Source organism: Phascolarctos cinereus, unplaced genomic scaffold (genome assembly GCF_003287225.1).
Source record: "Phascolarctos cinereus isolate Bilbo 61053 unplaced genomic scaffold, phaCin_HiC Scaffold_9;HRSCAF=440, whole genome shotgun sequence".
Lineage (NCBI taxonomy): Eukaryota > Metazoa > Chordata > Mammalia > Diprotodontia > Phascolarctidae > Phascolarctos > Phascolarctos cinereus.
Window position 1 is genome coordinate 257939228 of NW_027556402.1, and position 20427 is coordinate 257959654.

Consider the following 20427-nt stretch of genomic DNA (forward strand, 5'->3'; position numbering starts at 1 on the left):
TTCGTCCCCTTAATCCCTGTGACCGAAGGATCCAGGCTCGCGCATTCCTCTTCTAGTCCCATGGAGCTAAGGGGCGGGAGCTGGGGGGAACCAGGCGACCCCCCTCATCCACACCCCCGGCTTCCCCCGAGGCTTCTTTTGGGGGGGGCAGGAAAAGCGGCTCACTCTTAGCAGAGGAGCCCGAGGCGACCCACGCCTTGGGGGGGAGCTTAGTTTCCTGGTCTGTAAAATGGGGTGACTGCTCTCTGCCCTGCTGACCTCACGGGCTATGACGAAGATCAGATGAAGCAGTGGTCGTGGAGACTGGGGAATACGAAGGAACACGTAAGGGGTGGCGGTGCTGGTAGCCGCCGCCGCCACCAGCCTTCGTGTTGGGAGTGGGCACTTGGTGACTTACCTGCACGGAGACCAGACTGGGGCCGGCCTCAGGTCTAACAGGGAGGACAGCCGGAGGGGGGGGGGAGTGATCAGTGTCCCGGAGAGCTGGGAAGAGAATGGGTCAGAGTGGGGCAGACAGGGTTTGAAGGGGCGGGCTGCCTCCTAATCCTCCTTGGATTCCTTGGGCTCCATTATCAGTGAGGCAGCTCCTTAGCCCTGGCCTTCCCCTTACTAGCTTCTTGGCTACCCTGCCTTGTCGAGATGGAGGTCTGGGCTAGGGGACAGCATCTCTGACATTTGGGGGCAGGTCTCCAGTGTTGGCCCCTGGCACCTTGAGCACTTCGTTGGGAGGCTCAAGGCCCTCATTACTGGCATCCTTCAAGCCTAGGATGGACTGTGCTTGTCGGGGTCAGTGACACCTTAATAACCTCCTAGAAACCCCATCTCCATCCCATTGCTCCAGACAGCTTACTCCTGTCCACACCCTCTGTCCCAAGTAGTGCCTTAGCCCAGGGTCTGAGTCTGAGGGTAGAGCTGGAGCTGAAGAGGAGAGATGCTAAGGTTCACAGCCCTCAAAGCCTCCATTCTCTTTCCAGTCAAAGCTAGCCTGGTGTCAGGGATTGAACGTTAAGGAGAGGGGAATGCCAAGGTATGGTCCCTGCTTTCCTGGTTGTGGCTGACTCTCCCCACTGGGGGCCCTGAGGAAGGCTAGGGAAGAGATCATTGGCTTCTGGGGGAGTGCAGCCGCAGGGGGGAGCAATCCCTGCCTCATTGTCTGGGCTAACACCTTCTCTAATCCCCCACTTCCCTCTGGGTTGGGTGGAGCCCAACACTCAAGGAAAGGGGCGTGGTATCTGAGCTTGGGGTCTAATGAGGGGGGCATAGGGACCCCTCCCTTCCTAGAAGCAGGCAGGGAAGGTGGGCCCAGGTGAGTGGCCCAGCTTGGCAGTGAAGGGTTGTGTCTGGAATGGCTTCCCCAAGTTGTGAGCACCCCCTTTCCTCAAGGGGAGTCCAAACCTGGCCATGTTCCCAGGAGCATGTGGCTTCCTGGGGTTCAGGCTGCTGCTTTCACCAGCCTCTTCAGCCTGCAGTGCCCTGAGGAAATGGGGAAGCATGGGTGGGTCAGCCCCCTCCCCATTCCAGGCCCACCCCTGAAAGCTGATAGCCATGGGGCCGTGCCACCGCCCAGGAGCATGAAATGGGGTGTGCCGCTGGGCAGCCACAGCAGCTCTGGATCCGCCTGGGCCCATCCCCCCCTTTCTCTCTGATGCCTCTGGCACCTAGACCCACTCAGAACGTGTACTCTGACAATGTCCCTTGGGGAGTTCGTGGTTGCTGCTCCCTCACTAGTATCCACTCAAGAGGGCTTGCCTCCAACTTGCCAGAAGTTTAGGGGTCTCCCTTGGGACCTCAGCTTCCCCCACAGTCCAAGGAAGCTCTAGGCCCAACTTCTCTGTCCGGGGCTTGTTAGTGGCCTCTTTGGGGGCCTGAGAAGTAACCAGATCTCCCAGAGGTCTTTGCCAACCCACCGCCCTGGTCCAGCAGTGGGATCTAGTCTGGCACTAATAATAGTGGCTTACATGGATGTAGCTTCTTGACATCTGCAAGGCCTTCACATTTGTTGTCTCAAGAGCCTCACGATAGCCCTGTGAGGCAGGGGCTGTTATTAACCATTTTACCAATGGTGAGATTAAGTGCTTGTTTCCAGGGCCACAGAGCAAGAGTCAGGAATACAGGTGGAAATCCCTTCCTTCTTTCCAGAGATGGTGCCAGCTAGAATGCTGGATCCTACCTTCCACTTTGTGTCTTCCCTGGGCCCCTAAGGACCTTGAGTCAGCTCTGACACCTGGAGGCCACAGAGGGCTGTCCTTTGCCTCCCCAGCACCTTCTGGAAAGGCCTTGGGCTTAGGGCTGGAGCTTTCGTCTCCCAGGAGGGAAGAGGAGACAGACAGGGGGAGCCTCTCAGCCCTCAGCTCTCAGCCCCACCCGCTTCAGGGGAAGGGGGGATTAGTCAAACGATGCAGTAGGCTGGGGGCCCCCTGGCACTGCACATGCACCCTAGTAGCCTCCCACCCCTCCTTAAGGTCCCACTTTGGCTTTGGGGAAAGCCACACAGCTAGAGGGGAGGGAGTGTGGAGGGAATGAATTGGCTGCCAGGGGCCCCAAAGGACTGTGGGGCTTCTCCCCCTTTCTCCTCCCTCAACACCCCCAGCCCTGCAGGCCCCACCACCCACCCTGGGCTCTTAGAAATCTCAGATAGTGAGATTTCCCAACCCCCACTTCCACCCACCCCGGGCCTGCTCCCATCCCCTCCACAAGGGCCTCCCTCCCCAAGCTCTCCCTCCGTCTCAGTCCTAGTGGGTCAGTATGGACTACGGCCGACTCTAGGAGCCAGAGGCAAGGCCTGGGCAGGAAGGCCCTGTGTTCTCATCCGGTCTGCCCTTAGGTAGAATGCTCCTACCCGCCTATCCTCCTGCTCGAAATCTGCTCTTTCGAAGGGTTCTCCCACCTCTCTGACCTGCCCAAACCAAGGAGAGTTCAGAGCCCTTCTGACCATTCCCCACCTTGGCCGCCAGGTGTCAGGCATTGTCCAGCTGATAGGCGAGTCCTTGTTAACTCTTTCCCTCCCAGAGGCCTGCTTCCTCTGACAGAGGGCTTAGGGAACAAGCAGTATGGGACCTGGGATTGTCCCCAGTGAACTGATTCAGCCAGTGGTTCTAATGGCCGAGGCCATGCCCCTGTCTCCAATGTCCTCTAGTTACTCCCTTCCCAGTCTATAAAAGTCTTTGTCCCCTGCCAGGAAGTTGGGGGACCAGGCTGAGTCAAGGAGCAGGAGAGCCTGTAGACAAAGGCTGGAAAGAAAGGTGGCCTAGGGGGATGGTGAGCCCCCAGCATCACAGCCCAGCCAGGCTTGAGTCACTCTCTGAACCTTGCCTCATAGGCCAGGGAAAGATCATGGGACTCTGCCCTCTCCCCCTACCAGGGAAGAGCTTGAGGCCCACAATGAGAGGGTAAGGGCAGCAGTCTCCTCGGCCTCCCACTGATCCAGGCTAAGGAAGTGGTCAGGGCCAGACCTCATGGAAATTATGAAGCATGCCAAGTGTGCACCCCCCCCCAAGGTGGCCCAGCTACAGCTGCTGCCTCTTACAGATTCCCTGTAACATCTCCTCGAGTTCTCATCACCTTCCCAAGCACTTAGGGTGAAAACCTAGCAATCAGCTCCCCTAATCCGTATGAGTGAGAGAGGATGGAAGAGCCGCCTTCCCAAGGGACCCTTGGGCAGGTCACTGCACCCCTCTCTGGGTGTAAGGACATAGGGATAGATGATTCCTAATGACCTTCTAGCTATTAAATTCCTTGATTCTATCATCCCTCCCCCTCTCAGGTAACATGTTCACAGGAAATGAGTTTTTCTCTTCCTCTTCAGGTTGTACTCTATTTAACGAATTTATTTAATGACATCCTTGGAAAGAATGTATAATCCTTGGAGGGCAGGCTCTGGTTTTCATTTTCTTATCCTCATATCTCCAGTCCCTTGCACTTTTTTGGGGGGGGAGGATCAAGGACTGTGATAAACAGTGAAGGGAGTGCTTAATGTAAGACTCCCCATGCCGCCTGCAGATTTGCAGCTTGTCTGATATTCTGCTCTCAGAAGGCTGCTAGAAGGTCCCACAGCCAGGGTGTTGCTAAGGCCAGATGCCAAGGCTAGTCCTTTACTCACTACCTTTCACCTTATACATCAAAGTCACCTAGTAAATATTTATTGAATTGAATGGTCTAATATTGTCAGCCCTGGGCACAATTATAACATCTCTTCATCCATTAATATTCCCTTCTCCCTAGGTGGCACACCTGGGGGGCCATCTAGACTAGCCCCCCTCATTTTCAGGCTCAGAGAGGTGAATTGACTGGTCTAAGGTCACACAGACAGTAGGTGACAGGGTCAAATTTGACTCCAGATCTGATGCTTTCTGACCCTGCCTCATATCCAATAAGCAGTTGGAAGATACAGCATTGTATGTTGGGAGAGTGACCTGAGGGTTGCAAACAGAGCTCTAGACATCACTGGCACAGAGATGACGATTATGCATGGGAGCTGAAAACGGCAGATCTTTGAAAAATTCCTGGAACTGGCGGGAGGCCCTGGATGGTGACCGAGCCAAAGACAATGAGAATCACTCACGCAAGTAGAAGGAAAATGAGGAAAAAGTGGCATCAGAAAAACCAGGGGGAGTGTCAGGCAGAGAGAATGCCCAGCATTTAGGGTTGAGATGGGCCCAGAAGAAAAAGTCCATCTGGGAAGCCTCACATCCAGACCACATGGACAGCGCACCAAGAAGTGCATAATGAATACCTCAAGGACCAGAGGGCTAGAGTATTCATTCCCCTTTGGGTCATTCTCTCCCCTCACCCCCACCCACCTTCCCAATTGTCTGCATCTTGTGATGTCTTCCTTCCTGCCCAGAAATAAACATGTCTCCCAGATTCTTGAAAAACTTCATTTGACCCTTCTGTGCTGACCTCTGCAATATAAGTGTGGGCCCATGGTCAGAGCTAACCATAATTTCTTAGCCCTTCCCTTTCTCAAGCACTTGAGAGTAAATAAGTAAATAAGCAAAGTAGCACGTGATGGAGCATATGGAAGACAGTTCAGACTCCTCCAAGCTAAAGGGGAAATCATCACCGGTCGGTCTGGTCAGAGAAGGGGAGATTTCAGCTGGCTCTCATGATGAGGGGGAGGAAGAGGACAGGTGGAAGTCAGACAAACCAGGGCTAGTGGAAGGAATGAGCAAGGCTCCTTCAGGGTGGCGAGGTTAAACTGGAAAACAAGGTTGGTGCCAAAGGGTTAAGCGCCTTGGACTGCCAAGCTGAGGGCTTGGGACGTGATCCTGTAGACGGTGGGGAGCCATTCAAGGTTGTGTGAGCCCCCCTTGGGATGGGATGAAAATCCTTTAGTAGTATTACCTGGGATCAGGTGTAGGATGGCATCAGCCCAGCCCTCATAGAGGCTGGAAGAACACATCCTTCCAGCTTCCCGGAAGATGAAAACTGTACCATCAGAAGCTGAAGAGGGGCCAGGCTAGGGCCATGGGAAGGAAAAAGAGGAAGTGCATCGGAGAGATTAGAAGGAAGACTCCACAGGACTAGAGACTGATTTGATGTAGGGGTCAGCTAAGACGGCAAAGGAGTATTTACGGAGCTGGAGGTGGGGAAGACTGCTTATTTTTGCCTTAAACTGGCCTTTCTCCTTCCTCTAGCAGTCTGGAGATCCTTCATCCCTGGAGGAAGTCCCTGTGGGTGGGGCTGGGGGCCAAGGCAGGCTCAGCCACTAGGTTGAGGGCAGCTGTGACACCCAATAGAGTGCCCTGGTTTTCCAGGGGTCTGCCTCAGGAGTGTCCATACACTCCCATGCTTACTCTCCCTTATTCTCCTCTGCTTACAACTGAGGGTAGGGCTTAAGATGAGGCAAGATAATAGTTTGGAAATGGAGGTCAAGATCAGGTCTACGACCTGTACATTTATTAAGCAACAACTGTGTGCAGAAGAAGCTGTTCCTTCTCTTTTGCTAGTCCATACCTTTCTTGTCTACAGTTGGCCCTACCATCTGAGCCTGGCACCACACTGGCTAGTACGGTCCAATGGAACACAAGTTCGAAGTGAAGTTCATCATGGAATCGAAGGTTTAAAGCTGGAAGGGGCCTCAGAAGTCCTGGGAGTGTGTGCATGTAGTTGGAAGGGAGCCTATAGGTCATTCAATGCAGCCTTCTCATTTTGCAGATGCAGAAACTGAATCCTAGAGGAAGGGAAGTGACTGGTCTGAGGTCAGTACGCAACAAGCATTTATTAAGTGCTTACTATATGCCTGGCATGGCACTAAGTATTGGGGATACAGAGAGAGGCCAAAACCCAGTGCCCGATCTCACACTCTACTGGGAGAGACAGCATAGAAATCACTACGTACAGACAAGACATGTAACCAGGCAAATGGCAGGGGCAGCAGGGGGCAGGCTGCAGGTAGCATTAGAGGTGAAGTGGGCTGGGCCATCAAGGTGTGATCTGGGCTGTTCTGAAGGCAGCCAGGGAAGTTTGGAGCGGGAGCATTTCAGTGTGGCGCCCATGGATGGGTATTGTGTGTGAGGAAGAGCGGGGGGGGGGCCAGGGTAGCCGATTCCAGGATTTGCAGAGGGGACCTCAGTGTTGAGAAGACTGGAAAGACAGGCAGGGAACAGGCTGGGAAGGGCTTTAGATACCAAGCAAGCTTCTGTAGTGGATCCTGTGGGGAATAGGGAACCTCTAGAATTTACTGAATCAGAGAGTGATGTGCTCCTACCCGAACAGGATGCTCACTTTGGGAGCCGAATAGAGGCTGGATTGAAGAGGGAGGCAACTGGAGGCAAAGACTAATCAGAAGGCTCTTTCAGTGGTCCAGGGAAGAGATGGTGAGGGCCCATATACAAGGTTGGCTGCATGGGTGGAGAGAAGACCTGTATGTCCAAGATATTGGGAAGGTAGAAAGGATCAGCTTTGACACCAGACTGATACATGGGGTGAGAGAGTGTGAGGAGTAAGGACGCAGCAAGACTCCAAGCCTGAATGAGGGGGAAGATGATGGTAGCCTTGAGAGTGATAGGAAAGTGGGGAAGAGGAAGAGGGTTTCGGGGGAAAGAGAATGAGTTATGATTTGGACATGTTGATGTGAGTTTGAGATGCTTGCAGGACATCCAGTGGGAGGTTTGGACCTTGGGAGGGAGAGTGGGGCTGGACATATAGCTCTGGGAATCATCTTCAGGGAGATCAGTGAATCCATGGGAGGTGATGAGCTCAGCAATGGCTACAGAATAAAGGAAGAAAGAAGAGGGCCTGGGAGAGAGGATTGGCCAGGAGGCATCACCAAGAGGGAGAGACTTCAAAGAGGCCAGAAAGGGTGCTCAGAGAAGTAGGAGGTGAACCAGGAGAATGGTACAGAAACCTGGAGAGGGAGGAATGTCTGGGAAGAGAAGCGATGGGCAGTGAGGTCCCAAAGGGGCCATTAAGAGCTCATGAGCAACTCTGAAGAACAGCCGGGGAAGAACAAGGGCAGAGGGCAGAAGCCAGAGGGCGAAGGTGGGCATCTGGCCCCAGGTCTCTCAGTATTTCTCCTCCTCCCCTCCCCCCACAAGACTCTTACCTTTCTAGCTCTGCTTCTTAGCATGCTGTATGACTGTAGGCAAATTGCTTCTCCTTTTGTGGCTTCAGGTAAAACAGAATGCTAATGTCTGCCTAGACTACCTGGTAGGGGCAGTTACCAGGATGACATGTGATAACAGATGGAGAAAATGCCCTGTGCTAGGAGGACATAGGGTGTGATCTAGAACACACCTCCACCACTGATCTCAGCTGCTCCGTACATCTGAACGTGTATGTGTGAAGGAGACCGGAGGCCCACTGGGGGCTTGGCATTCCTCTGCTGCTGCCCCATTCCCCTTGCCTCTAACCTCTAGCCATGTCTAGAAGCCACAGAGGCCACTAATGTTCAGGACCCAAACCCTGCAGAAGCAGATAGTAGGACACACTAGGCAGTCAAATTGGGGATAATGGCCAGTTTCTCCTCCACGACTGACCTCCTTTGTCTTCCCCTGGTGCCTGTCTACCCTCTCCCAGCAGTCTGCACTCAGTTTTCTGTTTGGTGACCTCATGCCTGCCATTTGAGCCATCTTTTTGCAATGCTCATCCTCCTTGCCTTCTCCAAAGCACCTGTGAGTGCCGACCCTCACTTCCTCCTTCGGGCTGTCCTCTCCTGCCTCGGTTTCAGAGACACCCCATTCCCTTGGTTTTTCTCCTCCGTGGTAACTACTTCTCAGCCTCCGTGGCTGGCTCCTCCTCCTTCTCTTCCCAATCCCTGTACATGGGTGTTCCCCAAAGTTTTGTCCTTGGCCCTCTTCCCTTCTGTTTCTACATTCTTTTTTTACCCTTGGCAGCCTCCCTCCCTCCCTTATCAACTACCGCCTCTGTGCAGATGTCTCCCAAGCCGAAAGCTCTCAACTTGACTTCTCTCCGAGCTCAAGATGTGTATCTCCTCCTGCCCAGGGCACACGTTTCCTTGGACGTCCCCCTGCACCCTCCATCTCGCCATGGCCCAAACTGGACTCGGCGTTGCCCTGGGCCTGCTCCTTCTCAGACCTCCCATTTCTCCCCGTGGCGCCATCCTGGGCTCCTCTCCCCACCCCCACCCCACATTTCCTGTCTACCAAGACTGGCCAGTTCTTTCTCCGGGCCATCCCTGACAGTTGCTCCTCACGGCTACCTTGCTCTGTGGGCCCTCATTGCCATCCATCCGGGCGTGTCTTCCCATCTCCATCTATGCCTCCAAGCCATCCTTTCTACAACTGCCAGAACAATCCTTCTAATGCATATAGGTCTGCTCACTCTGCTCCTTTGCTTTCCAAATCCCTCGTGGCTGCCTCCGGAAGGAAATTCAGACTCCTTTGTCTGGAGTCCAGATACCTCCCCAAGCTGGCATCATCTTACTTTGTGGGATCTTAGTGCTAGAGCTGGGAGGTCCCTCAATCATCACGTAGTCCAAATCCCTCACTTTAGAGATGGGAAACTGAGGCACAGAAAAAAACGAGACTTCCTCAAGGTCAAAGGTAGCAAATTAGGTTCTTCTTCAGTCTTCTTCTGTTTTTCCCCATATGCCCCCTGCTGCCCTCCGCTGAGCACACTCTGAGCTCTCTTCCCTCTGTGCCCTTCGGTCCTTCTCTGGGTCAGAACAGCCCTCTTGGTCACCCCCTTCCTGAAGCCCTCTTAGATCACCACCTCTCTGATGTCATGTGTTCTGTCTGTGTTTTGTCCCTCATCCTTCTCGTAAGTTCGATGGGTGGGGGGGGGGGGCTGTAACTTGACCTAAAGCTTTGGGTCTCAGCTGGCACCTAGAACAGTGCTGTGCCGCAAGGTGATGCTTAATCAATATGCATTTAGTTTCACAGACAGAGGAAGGGGATTCTAGCCCCACTCCCCCAACATTTCCCAAATTTCTCTTCTTCCCCTCCCTTGCCACCCCAAGTTTCTTGAGCCCTGGATCGTTTCTAACACTTACAGACAGACCTAGAGGACTAAGAGGGCAGCTAGGGGGGTGCCACAGTGCACAGAGCGCCAGGCCTGGAGTCAGGAAGACTCTTCCTGAACTCAAGTCTGGCCTCAGACACTTAGTTGCTGTGTGACCTTGAGCAAGTCACTTCACACCGTTTGCCTATAAAATGAGCTGGAGAAGTGAGTGACAAACCGCTGCAGTACGTCTGCCAGGAAAACCCCAAATAAGGTTATGAAGAGTCAGAAACAACTGAACAGAGGAGCAGGAACCAGGAATGAAGGGGGGGCAGGGATGGTCAGGGTAAAGGGGAGATGAGGCAAGGCAGGGAGCAGGGGAAAGTTCTGGGGAAAGCATTTTATTTGTTAATACAAGAATAGAAATTCTGCAATAAATACCATCTAATAAATAACGTTTCCAAATAAATAAATATTAATACAAACAAACTGAGAGTCGTGAGTGGATGGGGCTGGGGAGGGCGGCAGGCCCTGAGGGGGCCACCCTCTCCTCATCCCCAAAATGCTACCGTCCTCAACAATGTAAACTTTTAGGAAATTCTGTGGCTGTGGCTGTCCCACTGGGGCTGGGCAGGGTGCCCTGGGAGGGGGGAGCCACCGTGACGTGAAGGAGAAACGTGAGGCAAAGTTATTGACACTCAACATGTTTGGCATCACTGTGGCTTTTGGTGAGAGGGTATCCCCCAGGGCCCTGCCTTGTCCCACCAATTCCCTTGTTGAATTCCTGCCTCTTCCTGCTTTGGTCCCTGGGTCACCACATGCCCCTCCCCCGGTTGGAAGTGTGAGGTGGCTTAAGGTGAGGAGATGGGAGAGCAGGGCTAGCCAGGAGGCTTCGCCCCCGCAAGGCACTTCCTGCAGGGAGCCTCACCTTTCCTCCTCCGACTGCTGCTTCCTGGCGGCCAGGTTGGGAAGGTGGGGAGCCCGGGCCCGAGGGCTGTCCACTCTCCTGCCTGGCCCTGGGCTTTATTGCGCTGCTCCCTGTGAGAAGCCCCTGGGGGATCCTCCCTCGGAGGGCGGAGGGCGGGAAGCTCATTGCGGAGGCAGGCAGAGAAGGGAGGTCAGAGGTCAGAAGCAGCGGCCTCCAGGCGCAGAGTGACCGCGGCAGCTGAGGGCTGCATCTTCTTCTTGAGCCGGTTAAAGTCTTTGGCAGAACGCCAGAGCCAGGTCTGCAGCTCCTTCAGCAGCCAAAAGTCATCCATCTTCTGCAGGAAGTCGCTGTGGGGAGGCCTGGGGGCCCAGGAAGGCTCAGCCCCTTGCGGGGGCAGTGGGTAGCCCAGGGCGGCCATGACCCCCGCAATGCTGCCCAGCAGGCCCTGCAGGCTGGTGCAGAAGTGGGCCAGGCTGCGGCGCAGCTCGGCCGTGGCCGCGTGGCGGTCCAGGCCCCGCAGATAGCAGAGCAGGTGGCTGTAGGCCTGGTAGTTCTGAGCCAGCCGCAGATGATCGTTGAGGCTTCGCCACACGTTAAAGTCCACTGTGGCGCTGGGCAGGGCCTCAGCGCTCAGCCTGGGCGGGTTGAAGTCAGGCTCGTTGAAAGGGGGGCCCAGGTAGTTCAGCTGTGGGAGGGAGAGGGCGGTAGGGCCAGCTCTCAGAGGGGATGCCCCCCAGCTGCCTGCCCCCCTGGGACCCTGGGCTAGTGCCCCACACAGTGAGGTACTTCCTACGCTGCTAGGGAGGGGAGGGCCCCCTCCATGTCCTCCACATCGAGGCCACAGTCAAAACATTAGCAATGGGGGAGCTCTCCAGGGAGGCGTGTGCAGAGAGCAGAAAGTAGAGGGATTTACATATGGTAGATGCTCAGTAAATATTTGGTGAATGATTGGTTGAGTCTAGGGGGAAAGCCCACAGATGTGGAGAGGAAGGAAAATCAACGGTGGAAAGCCACAGGAGGAGGAATAGTAGAGGGAGAAGGCCCGGGAGAGTACCCGAGCCCAGGAAGAAGCTTCCAGAATACCCGGCCGCACACGCACAGACGAGGCAGCACGGAATCGGGAGAAGGGAGCCCTGCCTGGGCAAGAAGGAGATCCTGGCTGACCTCAGAGAGAATGGAGTCAGGAGAGGGGAAGTCAGATCGCAGGGGGTTAAGGAGTGAGTGGGTGGAGAGGAAGCGGAGGCAGGGGGTGTAGACCACTCCTTGGAGAGGCTTGGCAGCCAGAGGGAGGCGAGAAATAGGTCGGAGCGAAAGGGGCAGCAGAGGCAAGCAGAGGTTTTCAGAAGAGGGGAGCAGTGCCTGTTGGAAGGAAGACAGAAGGAAACAAGCCCATCAGAGCCCCCCCACCCCCCTGCCCACCCGGGCCTCTTCATCTGTCTCCACCAGATGCCCACTTCCCTCTACCCCCAGCGTCTCTGGCCCTTCCAGCAGAAGGGGGAGGGGGCGGAGGGCAGAGCACCTTTTACCAACTCCCCACATGAATGCCAGGGGTGGGGGAAGGAGAGAGGGGACAGGGGGTGGGGGCGCAGGAGAGATGAGATGTGACCCGAGCATTTGCCAACTGCGGGGTAGGTCCAGGGGCCCAGGGGAAGGGGTGGGGAAGCGGTGTTCAGCTGGGAAGAGCTGGGGGGGGCGAGGCTTGGGACAGGCAAGGGCCCCCGGGGGGAGGTTCACACGCTGACAAGCTCAGAGACAAACTAATTTCCTCGGTGTATCCTGGGGCCTGAGCCAGCTCCCCCTCCGCCCTCCTCCCCTTCCCTTCCCTGGCTCTGGAGCAGGGGTTGGGGTGTGGGGGAGGAAGAAGAGGAAAGGGGGCTAGCTCCCTGCAGCACCACCTTCTCCTCAGGCCCCCTCCAACCACCTCCTCTGAAAGGATTCCTGGGGTACCCACCAACAATCTGGGTTCCCTACTGGTTCCCCTACCATGTGACCCCCCAAGAGGCCCAGCTGGGATGGGGGAGGTCAGACAGAGGGGAGGCCTAGACTGCAGGGCCCAGCGTTCAGAGGCCGGGGCGAGCCAGGACACAGGCGTGTGAGGTGGGGGCCGCCCCCACCCTGGGCCCCACCCGTGCAAGAGACACCACAACACGGTGTAAACAGAAGAGACTTCCCCAGCCCCCAGGGGGAGGAGGGCGGGCGGCTGGGCTGGCAGCCAGTGGGGCAGTCCTGCCCACATGCCTAGTCCTGGGGCCGGGAATGGGGAAGGGAGGGGGAAGCCAAGGGGAGAAGGAGAAAGGCCAGGCAAGAGGATGCTGGGGGCTAGAGAAACCTTGCCCATCATCTCCACCCCACCCCTCCCCAGGCCAGGTTCCCCCAGATACTCACATAGGTCCCAGCCAGGCTGCGAAGCTGGTGTTCTAGGTACCGAGTGAGGTCATAGGTTTTCTGGATGGAGGGGCCGGGCCCTGGATCCCCTGTTCTGTTGAGGGCTGGAACAGCAGGAAGGTGCCAGAGCACGGTGCACAGACAAGCCAGCATCCCCCACGAGTCCCCTGTGGGCAACAGAGGGACTGAGAGAGAGCCTGAAGTGGGGGGTGGGGAGCTGGCCTCCAGGGCAGGGAGACAGCTGGTGGCCCCTCAGGTGTCTGACCCCACCTCTGGCTGGGAAGGGAAGGAAAGGAGGTACCAGATGGGAGACTGAGAGGGATGAAGGATGGGAAGGGTTTCTGGCCCATTGTCAGAGTATGAGAGTGAGAGTGTGTGTGTGTGTGTGTGTGTGTGTGTGTGTGTGTTGTGTGTGTGTGTGTGTGTGTGTGTGTGCGTGTGTGCACATTTATGTTCATGACTTTGGTTTGTGACCTCATGACGGGGTGTTAGCTTAAAAATGTGTTTGGCCCACGTGTCAGAGCCTCTGCATTAATGTGGATGAGAGGGGGCAGCCCTAGGGTGAGGACAAAGAAGGGATTCTTATCTGGGGGCCAGAGATCCTGGATTCCATTTCTGTCCTCATCAATGTCTGGACCCTGTCCGTTTCTCAGTTTCCCTGTCTGTACCATGTGGGGAAAGCATGTGACTTGGGTCTTGAAGGTCTTGCGGCCTTGGCCTTGACCATGCTCACAGTTCTGCCCTGGGGCTGAGCAAGGGAGCCAGCCTTCCTGGAGACCTGAACTCAGGAGAGAAAGTGAAAGCAGCCTCCTGATTGTGCTTTTGGCTTTGGGTTGCCAAGGGTTTGGCTACAGATGGGGAGCATGGGCTCCGGTTCTAGAACCTGGCTGCCTTAGAGGTTATGGGGTGGGGTGGGCTGGAGGACGTCTCCAGGCACATCGGGTACTCATTCTGAATGGGGGTGCCCAATAGGTCTGAGTCAGAGGGGCTCCCCAGTGGTCAGTGCCCAGTGTCTGTCAGGGTGGAAACCAGTGGTGACACCAGCCCGAGTCCTTGGTGATCTCCAGAAGGTTTGGAGGCTCTGGGGGAAGAGGTTGGCTTTCCTAGGAGCATGCTCTCGTCAGGACACATGATCCACTACCCTATTTTTACTGGGCTGAATCATATCCAAGAGCTAGGGTGAAGTAGCCCCAGATGAGTAGGGCTCTAGTGTGTTCGGACTGGATTAGGGCTGGTTTGGTTTCAGGGCTGGTGCTGAAATGGGATTCCAGCCGGTGGTTGGGTCAGACTCAGCAGTGGGCAAGGTTAGGGCTGGTAGCGGCCCGGATTTCTTGTCAGGTTTAAGGCTAGGAGAGGGATGAAAGCGGAGCAGAGTCAGTGGTTGGGTTGGGTTTAGGGCACAGGCCCTAGGTGGGTTTGTGGTTTGGACTGGGCCAGTGCCAAGGATGGAGCTGTGGGCACTTTGGATGCCCTGGCTTTGAGGCAGGCAGGGCTGCCACTTAGGGCTGGGCTGTGTTGGAGACCCAGGGTGAAAGTGGGCAGAGCTCTGGGCTTGCTTCTGGAAAGTTCGCCTCTCAGGCCCCTTTTTCCCTTCAAATTTTCGAGACCTTGGATAGGTAACTTCTCCTTCTCTTAGCTTCAGTATTCTCCTTTTTGAAATGTTACTAACAATACTTGCACAGCCTACCTGCCGTGCCTGTGGGAGGCTGTTGGCGTGTGGAGACGGAGTCACTTCTACCCAGGCTTTGTCGCCACAGCGAGGGAGGGGCCAAGCTCTTGGCTGTGATCACGGTAGTGGGGGAGGTGGGCTGCCTGGGGCTTCTGCACCAGTTTGGGTGCCTGCCTTCATCTTCAGAGAAGGGGTCATGTTGTAGCTGTCTTGGGGGCACTGTGGGGCGGAGGCCCTGCTGATAATCTCTGGACCTTATCTACAGGCGGGCCTCCGGGGGAGTGACCCCGATTACGCAGACTGGAGCGCGGGACCTGCTCCCATTTCCTTAGATTTCCCTTTGCCTCCTGCAGCTTCTGCTGCCCCCGGTTCTAGCAGCTGCCTTGCACAGCACCTTCTCTCCCCTCTGCTAAATTCCACAGCTGGACCTTGGGGCCCATCCCTCCATAGTATCCCCAAGAGGCATTTCAACCTGCTCAGATGGACCTCCCTACTGCTTCCTGAGGCAGGCTGCTCCAATTGCTTAGAACACATAGTTTCCTTCTGTTAGGAAACAGCACAAGAACACTGGGCTTGGGGTCAGAAGGCTGGGCCTGCAATGGTGTTGTGGGCTTGGTTAAGTCCCGTCACTTCTCAGGTCTCAGTTTCTTTATTTGTAAAGTAAGAGGATTGGCCCAGATGTCCAGCATTTCCTTATTTGAAAGCTGTAAAGAACAGCCTTCACCCTTCCCTGTTAGCCCCCTCTGGAGCTGGGCTTGCTGTCCTAAAGGGGTGACTTAGCCCTCAGGTCACACTCATGCTCAGAGCCCTGCTCTCCATGCTACTTAGGGGCCCTTCGGGGCATCCTTCAGGGAACCGCCCTCCCTACCCCCCCACCAGGGAAGATGCCTTTGAATAAACAAGAACCCTCATCTGGGCAGAAAACGGCTCATGAAATTAACCAGACGAGGCCGGTGTTTCCAGGAATATTTCAGTTCTGAGGTAACTGTGTCACTGCTGGCGGGGAGGGGGGGAGCAGGGGATATGATGGAGAAAATCAGGGAGAGGGCAGGAAGCTTGGGAATCTAGTGGGAGAGGAGCAGGAACTGGAAGGGAGACTTGGCCCTCTCCCACCTCCCCCAGTTCTGGGGATGGGGTCTAAACATGACCTCCTCTCTCCATCGCAAAGGCAGGAAGATGGATGTTGGGAGGGGCTGAGAACACCTGTGGTGTCCAGTTGAGGGCTAGAAAGCCAGGAAGCCTTGCTTCTGAGAACAGAACCTTCCTGCAGCTCGCCCCAGGTCTTCCCACTACGGGTGTGATGGCACCTAGAGTTGGCCCTGAGGCCCTCTGCAAAGCACCCCAAGTATGCTTCTCCGAGAAGAGGGTGGGTGGGAGGGAAAAGCCCCTGCTCTCTGGGGTAGGGGGGCCTTGGCCATCTATGTGGGGTACTGTGGCCCCCCCCTCCCCCAGTTCTGGTTCCCCTCCCCAGCCCTGCCTCTGGCTGCCACTGCCTGATTGTTTACATCCCGTCTCCTCCCTGTGTTTATAAATCCAGCGGAGCACGTGAGGAGCTAATGAGCCAGCTCAGGTTTCCTGCTGGAGCACCCCCTCCCTCAACCTCCACCCTGGCCCCCACCCAGCCAGGCCCCTAATTTCATCCAGATCCCTGGGCCCTGGGAACGGAGGGCCCCGAGCACATCCGCACATCCACACAGCCCACGCAAGCGCACGGCCACCCCACACGGCTGCACACGCAGGCACACACGTGTACACAAGCCTTGGGCCAGCAGCCCCCACAGTCCCTGGCCTGCAGCCCTCAGCCTGACCTCACCCAGTGTGTCTGGGGGGAGCTTGGAGGCCCCGACATGCCATGGAGGTCAGGGATGGGGAGGAAAGCCCTGGTTGGGGCCTCTGCACCATCAGGGACCTATAGGATAGAGCTCCCCATCCGAATGGGACATCAAGAGAGGCCTCCAACATAAAACATTTACAGTGGGCTGGAGGATTCCTTTGCACCCGTTAAAAATCTGGAAAGGACCTTATTTGGGGACTCCCAGACAAGTGTTGAGCATAACCAAGTGACCTAAGGTGCCCGAGGAAGGCCCTTTTAAAAGGCTGTGGCTGTTCCTAATTCATGAAGAACAGGAAAAAGGATGGAAAAGATTACCTAGTCCCCACCCCCTCATTTTACAGAGGAAGAAACTGAGACCCAAAGAGACCACATGATTTCCCTAGGGACTGCAAAGCTAGATTCAAACAGAACATCTGATTCCCAACACAGCCCTCATCCCCCTCCATCTACCACCTTTGTGTGATTCCCTCGGCTGGCAGCAAAAGGAAGAGTGGGCAGACAGCCCCTGCCCCTTCCTGCTGGTGTCACCTTCTGCTGCTCTCTTCTGTCCTTTTCCTCAGAGATCTTCTCTCCCCTATTCCCTCCTCTGAAGCTCTCATTCCTTTCCCTTCTCTTTCCTTGGCCTTGAGTAAAGAGGTCAATGGGTCTGGGCTTCAGAGGGGAAACTAAGGCCCACATGGAAAAAGGTGGGCAAGTCCATGGCCCAGGAAAATGAGTGGCAGAGAAGAAATTAACAAGGTTCTTTTCTACCTGCATTAAGTATGAAGCAGTTTGTGCCTATGCGCCTATACGGACGGAGGTGTGGTCCAGCCCCCGGAGAAGGAGCAGGAAAGACCCGGAGGGTCCCAAGGAAAGGACTCGGGGCGAAGGCAGTGCCCCGGAGAGTTCCAAGGCGGTGCCATCTCAGTGATGAGGGTGGGAAATGAGAATGAAGGGAGGAGAGGGAAAGTGTGAATAGTCAAGTGGAATTATGCAGAGGAATGGGAAGGAGCAGTGAATGGAGAGGAAGCCTGCTGTGTGGGAGAGCTGCTTGTGAATGGTAAGAATTGGGGGCGGGGTGAAAGGCTCAGCTCCACGCCGTGGACCTGCGGCCCGAGCCATTGAGCTAGGCCCGAAAGCAAGGCCATCGGTGCGGATGGGCCGGGGCGGCCAGGGAAGGCCGGCCTTCGTCTGCCCGCACTTGGGACTTGGCGTACAACTCCATTGTTAGCTCTGACGGCCGGCTATCGCAGGGCATTGGGAGGATTGACGGCCGGCTGTCTGGGGGCACGGACTGTACCGGGCACGGCCACGGGAATGCCTGCCGTGCATCATCTCCGGGTGGCTCCTTGCCTGCCTGCTGTGGGTGGCCCAGCTGGCCCCTTCTCTATGAGGTGCCTTGTTCCTAGCCGACGGCTAGCCCAGCTATTCGCTCCCTTTTCACAAACTTCCCTTTCCCACCAGAGGGAGAAACTAACAGTCGGTTGGAGAAGGACGACGGGCTTCGGTGGGACTTTTGACGCTGTGAGGGAGGGGGCCCAGCGAAGGGGAGGGGCCTCCGTGGGAATTAGTCAGTGCTGGTGTGCTGGCTCGGGGGGAAGGGAGAGGAGGAGAGGTTGTCTGACCTGGAGAAGTTGGGGAAAACCTCGGGGGTCTACAGGCAGGGAGAGGAAGAACGCTCAGGAGCTGGGGTGGAGGCTAACTGCGTGGGAGGCACTAAGGCGGGGAGGGGGGGAACGGAGAAGGTCGGGGAGATACTTATGTGTGTTGACCGGAGAGTTCTTGGGGAAAGTTTTCTGGGCGTCCCTGGGGTGGGGTTTAGAGGAGTACTCGAGGATGAGGAAATGAGGTGGGGGGGGCTTATGAAGGTCCTACTTTCTCAGCCCGAACCCTAAAGCAGTGACCTTGCTCTTCCCGTCCTCCTCCCCCCGCGGCGCCTCCTTCCCCCTGTGTGGCCCCTAAGCCCCCGGCCCCGCCCCCACTCCACCCCCCCCTTACTCTTGGGAGCTTCTCCCTTCCCAGCGGCGGGGGCGGGGTCAGGGGTACAGACGGAGTCTCTGGAGCCGAGAGATGCCCTTTCCCCCTCCCGTGGCGAGTTCCCACCTCCAGGCGCGGCCAAGACGGAGCGGTTCCCTCCCCTCCCCACCCCTGCCCTCCCCCGGGGCTGAGGACTAGCTGAGTCCCTTGGCCGCAAAGCGGAAAGTCTCCCGCCGGCCGCTCCCCCGGCCCGTGACGGGCTTTTTCCTGCCCGGGTCCGGCTGGGCCGCCCCCGCCCCCTCCACTAATCACTCCCAGGCCAAGACGGGGCTGGGCCGGGCCGGGCCGGCCTGAGTCCGCCTGGGCCGGCTGAGGCCGGGGGCGGGGACCGCCGGGCATCCCGCTCAGTCAGCATCCGCTCTGGCCCCCTTAGCTTGGCCGGCTCTGCCTGGCCCGGCTCCCCCTTACCTGCCGGCTCCCCGGCCACGGGGAGCATCGTGGGGTCCAGCCGGAGCTGCGCTCAGCTCCGCGCGCGCCCTGGCCCAGAGAAGAGGCGCCGAGTCCTAGCGGCCCGGCCCGGCCCAGCCAAGCCCAGCCCGGCTCCCCAGGATGGGCGCAGCGGCGGCGGGGGCGGCAGGGGAACGAGGGAGAGCGGCGGAGTCCGAGCGAGGTGTTGGCCTCCCCCTCTCTTCCCTCCCTCCCTCCGGCCCTGTCTCGGGCTCCCCCCTCTCCCCTTCCCCTCCCTCTTCCTCTCTCCAACTCCCCCTCTTCCCTTCTCTCCCCTTCTCTCTCCCTCCCGCTCTCTCGCTAGCGTCTCTTACGAGTCTTGTGTCTCCCCCCTTTCTCTGTCTCTGTCTCTGACTCTGACTCTGTCTCTGTCTCTGCTTAGCTCTCCGTCTCGGTCCCAGTCTCTGTCTCGGTCTGGGTCTCCGAGGGTGGCGGTCTCTCCCCGCCCTCGTCTCGCTCGGGCTCCTCCTGCTCGGTCCGGGGCTCTCTGCGTGTCTAACGCGGGCTCCCTTTCTCGGGCTCGGCTCCTCTCTCCTTTGTGCGGGTGGCTGCTGCTTCCCTCCGAGTCTGTCTGTCCGTCCGTCCGCTGGCCGGCTGGCCGTCTGCTCGCCGTCCGTCCGTCAGTCCGTCTGTCTGTCCCGGGCTCTCTCCCTCTTCCCACCTCCCCGCCCCGCCGAGACGAGGACTCTTGGAATGCCACGGTCCCCACTGGCGCTGATGGGGGCAGCTCCCGGAGGCCAGCTCCAGCCTCGGGATCCCCCGGGGGTTGGGAAGGGAAGCAGATCTAGAGGCGGGGGGGGGGGTGGGAAGGAGGGGGACAGAGGAGGTAGGGGGCTTGGCCCCGGCCTCAGGAGTCCCCCGGGGGGAGGACGGGAAAGCGGATCTCGAGGTGAGGGCGGGGGTGGCGGTGGTGGAGGAGATGGGGGGGCCCGGCTTCTTCCTACCTGCTCGGAGGTCCATGGGGCTGGGGGCCGGGCAGGGGCCGGGCGCGGCTCCTCTCCCGGAGGCTGGCGGAGTGGGAGGGAGAGCCGCAGCTCTGGCGAAGCCTTACTAATCCCATCCGCCAAGCCCACTCGCAGGTTTTTTTCTCTGGGTTTCGGATTTTTTTTTTCGGTGTGGGACATTCTACAAACTTTTTTTTTTCTTTTCTGACGTGTAAGGCTGTAACCACAAATTGTAGCGGCCCTCCCCGGGGGTGGGGGGAGGAGGGGGGAGAGGGAGGGAGGGGAGGGCTTCTCTCTCTCCCACAGCATCGAGTGGGGGGGGGCGGTGGGTGGGTGAGGTGAGGCGAGGCTGCGGTACCACCCCGGGCCTCCGGGGGGAGGGGGAGTTGGAGGAGGGAGGGCAATAGACAGTCTGCAAACACTAGGGAAGAAGAGAAGGGAGGGGGTGCTGAATAGGTCCCTTTCTGGCTTAGACTCCCTAAAGTATTTGCTGTCTGTCGGACCCCTGTCCCGCTGCCAGTCTCCACCTCCAGGCTCCTGTGAACTAGCCCCCATCACTGCCCATCTCCTCCCTCCGCACCATCCCTAGTCCATGCTTTCATCTCTGACTGCCTCCCCCCAAATCAACGTAGTGACACATTCCCCCCGGTGCTAGTGAGCTGGGCTCCCAACAAGTGATGGGTTTTTCCTGCCTCCCTTTGTCTGGGCAGCCCGCCCCACGCCTCCCCATTGTCCCGGCCGCTTTCCCCATTCTCCAAGCTTGGGCTGGGGCCTTCGGTGCAGCAGGTGACTAAGTGGCTTA

The 20427-nt window shown here is 57.3% G+C and overlaps 1 protein-coding gene across 4 annotated transcripts; it reads right to left on the reverse strand.

Annotated features, from left to right (window-relative positions):
* Nucleotides 1–9787: 9787 nt before the first annotated feature.
* On the reverse strand, nt 9788–19796 carry CLCF1 (cardiotrophin like cytokine factor 1). Of its 4 annotated transcripts, none has more exons than XM_020968327.2 (3): nt 19626–19796; nt 12716–12882; nt 9788–11015 (listed from the first exon to the last, which is right to left on the reverse strand). In XM_020968327.2, exons 1-3 carry the CDS (start codon nt 19639–19641, stop codon nt 10521–10523), a joined length of 678 nt encoding a protein of 225 aa, XP_020823986.1. In that variant the 5' UTR covers nt 19642–19796; the 3' UTR covers nt 9788–10520. The 4 variants fall into 4 exon arrangements, with proteins under 4 accessions (XP_020823986.1, XP_020823988.1, XP_020823985.1 ...); XM_020968329.2 differs by lacking the exon at nt 19626–19796 and adding an exon at nt 18996–19604; XM_020968326.2 differs by lacking the exon at nt 19626–19796 and adding an exon at nt 18643–18853.
* Nucleotides 19797–20427: the final 631 nt, after the last annotated feature.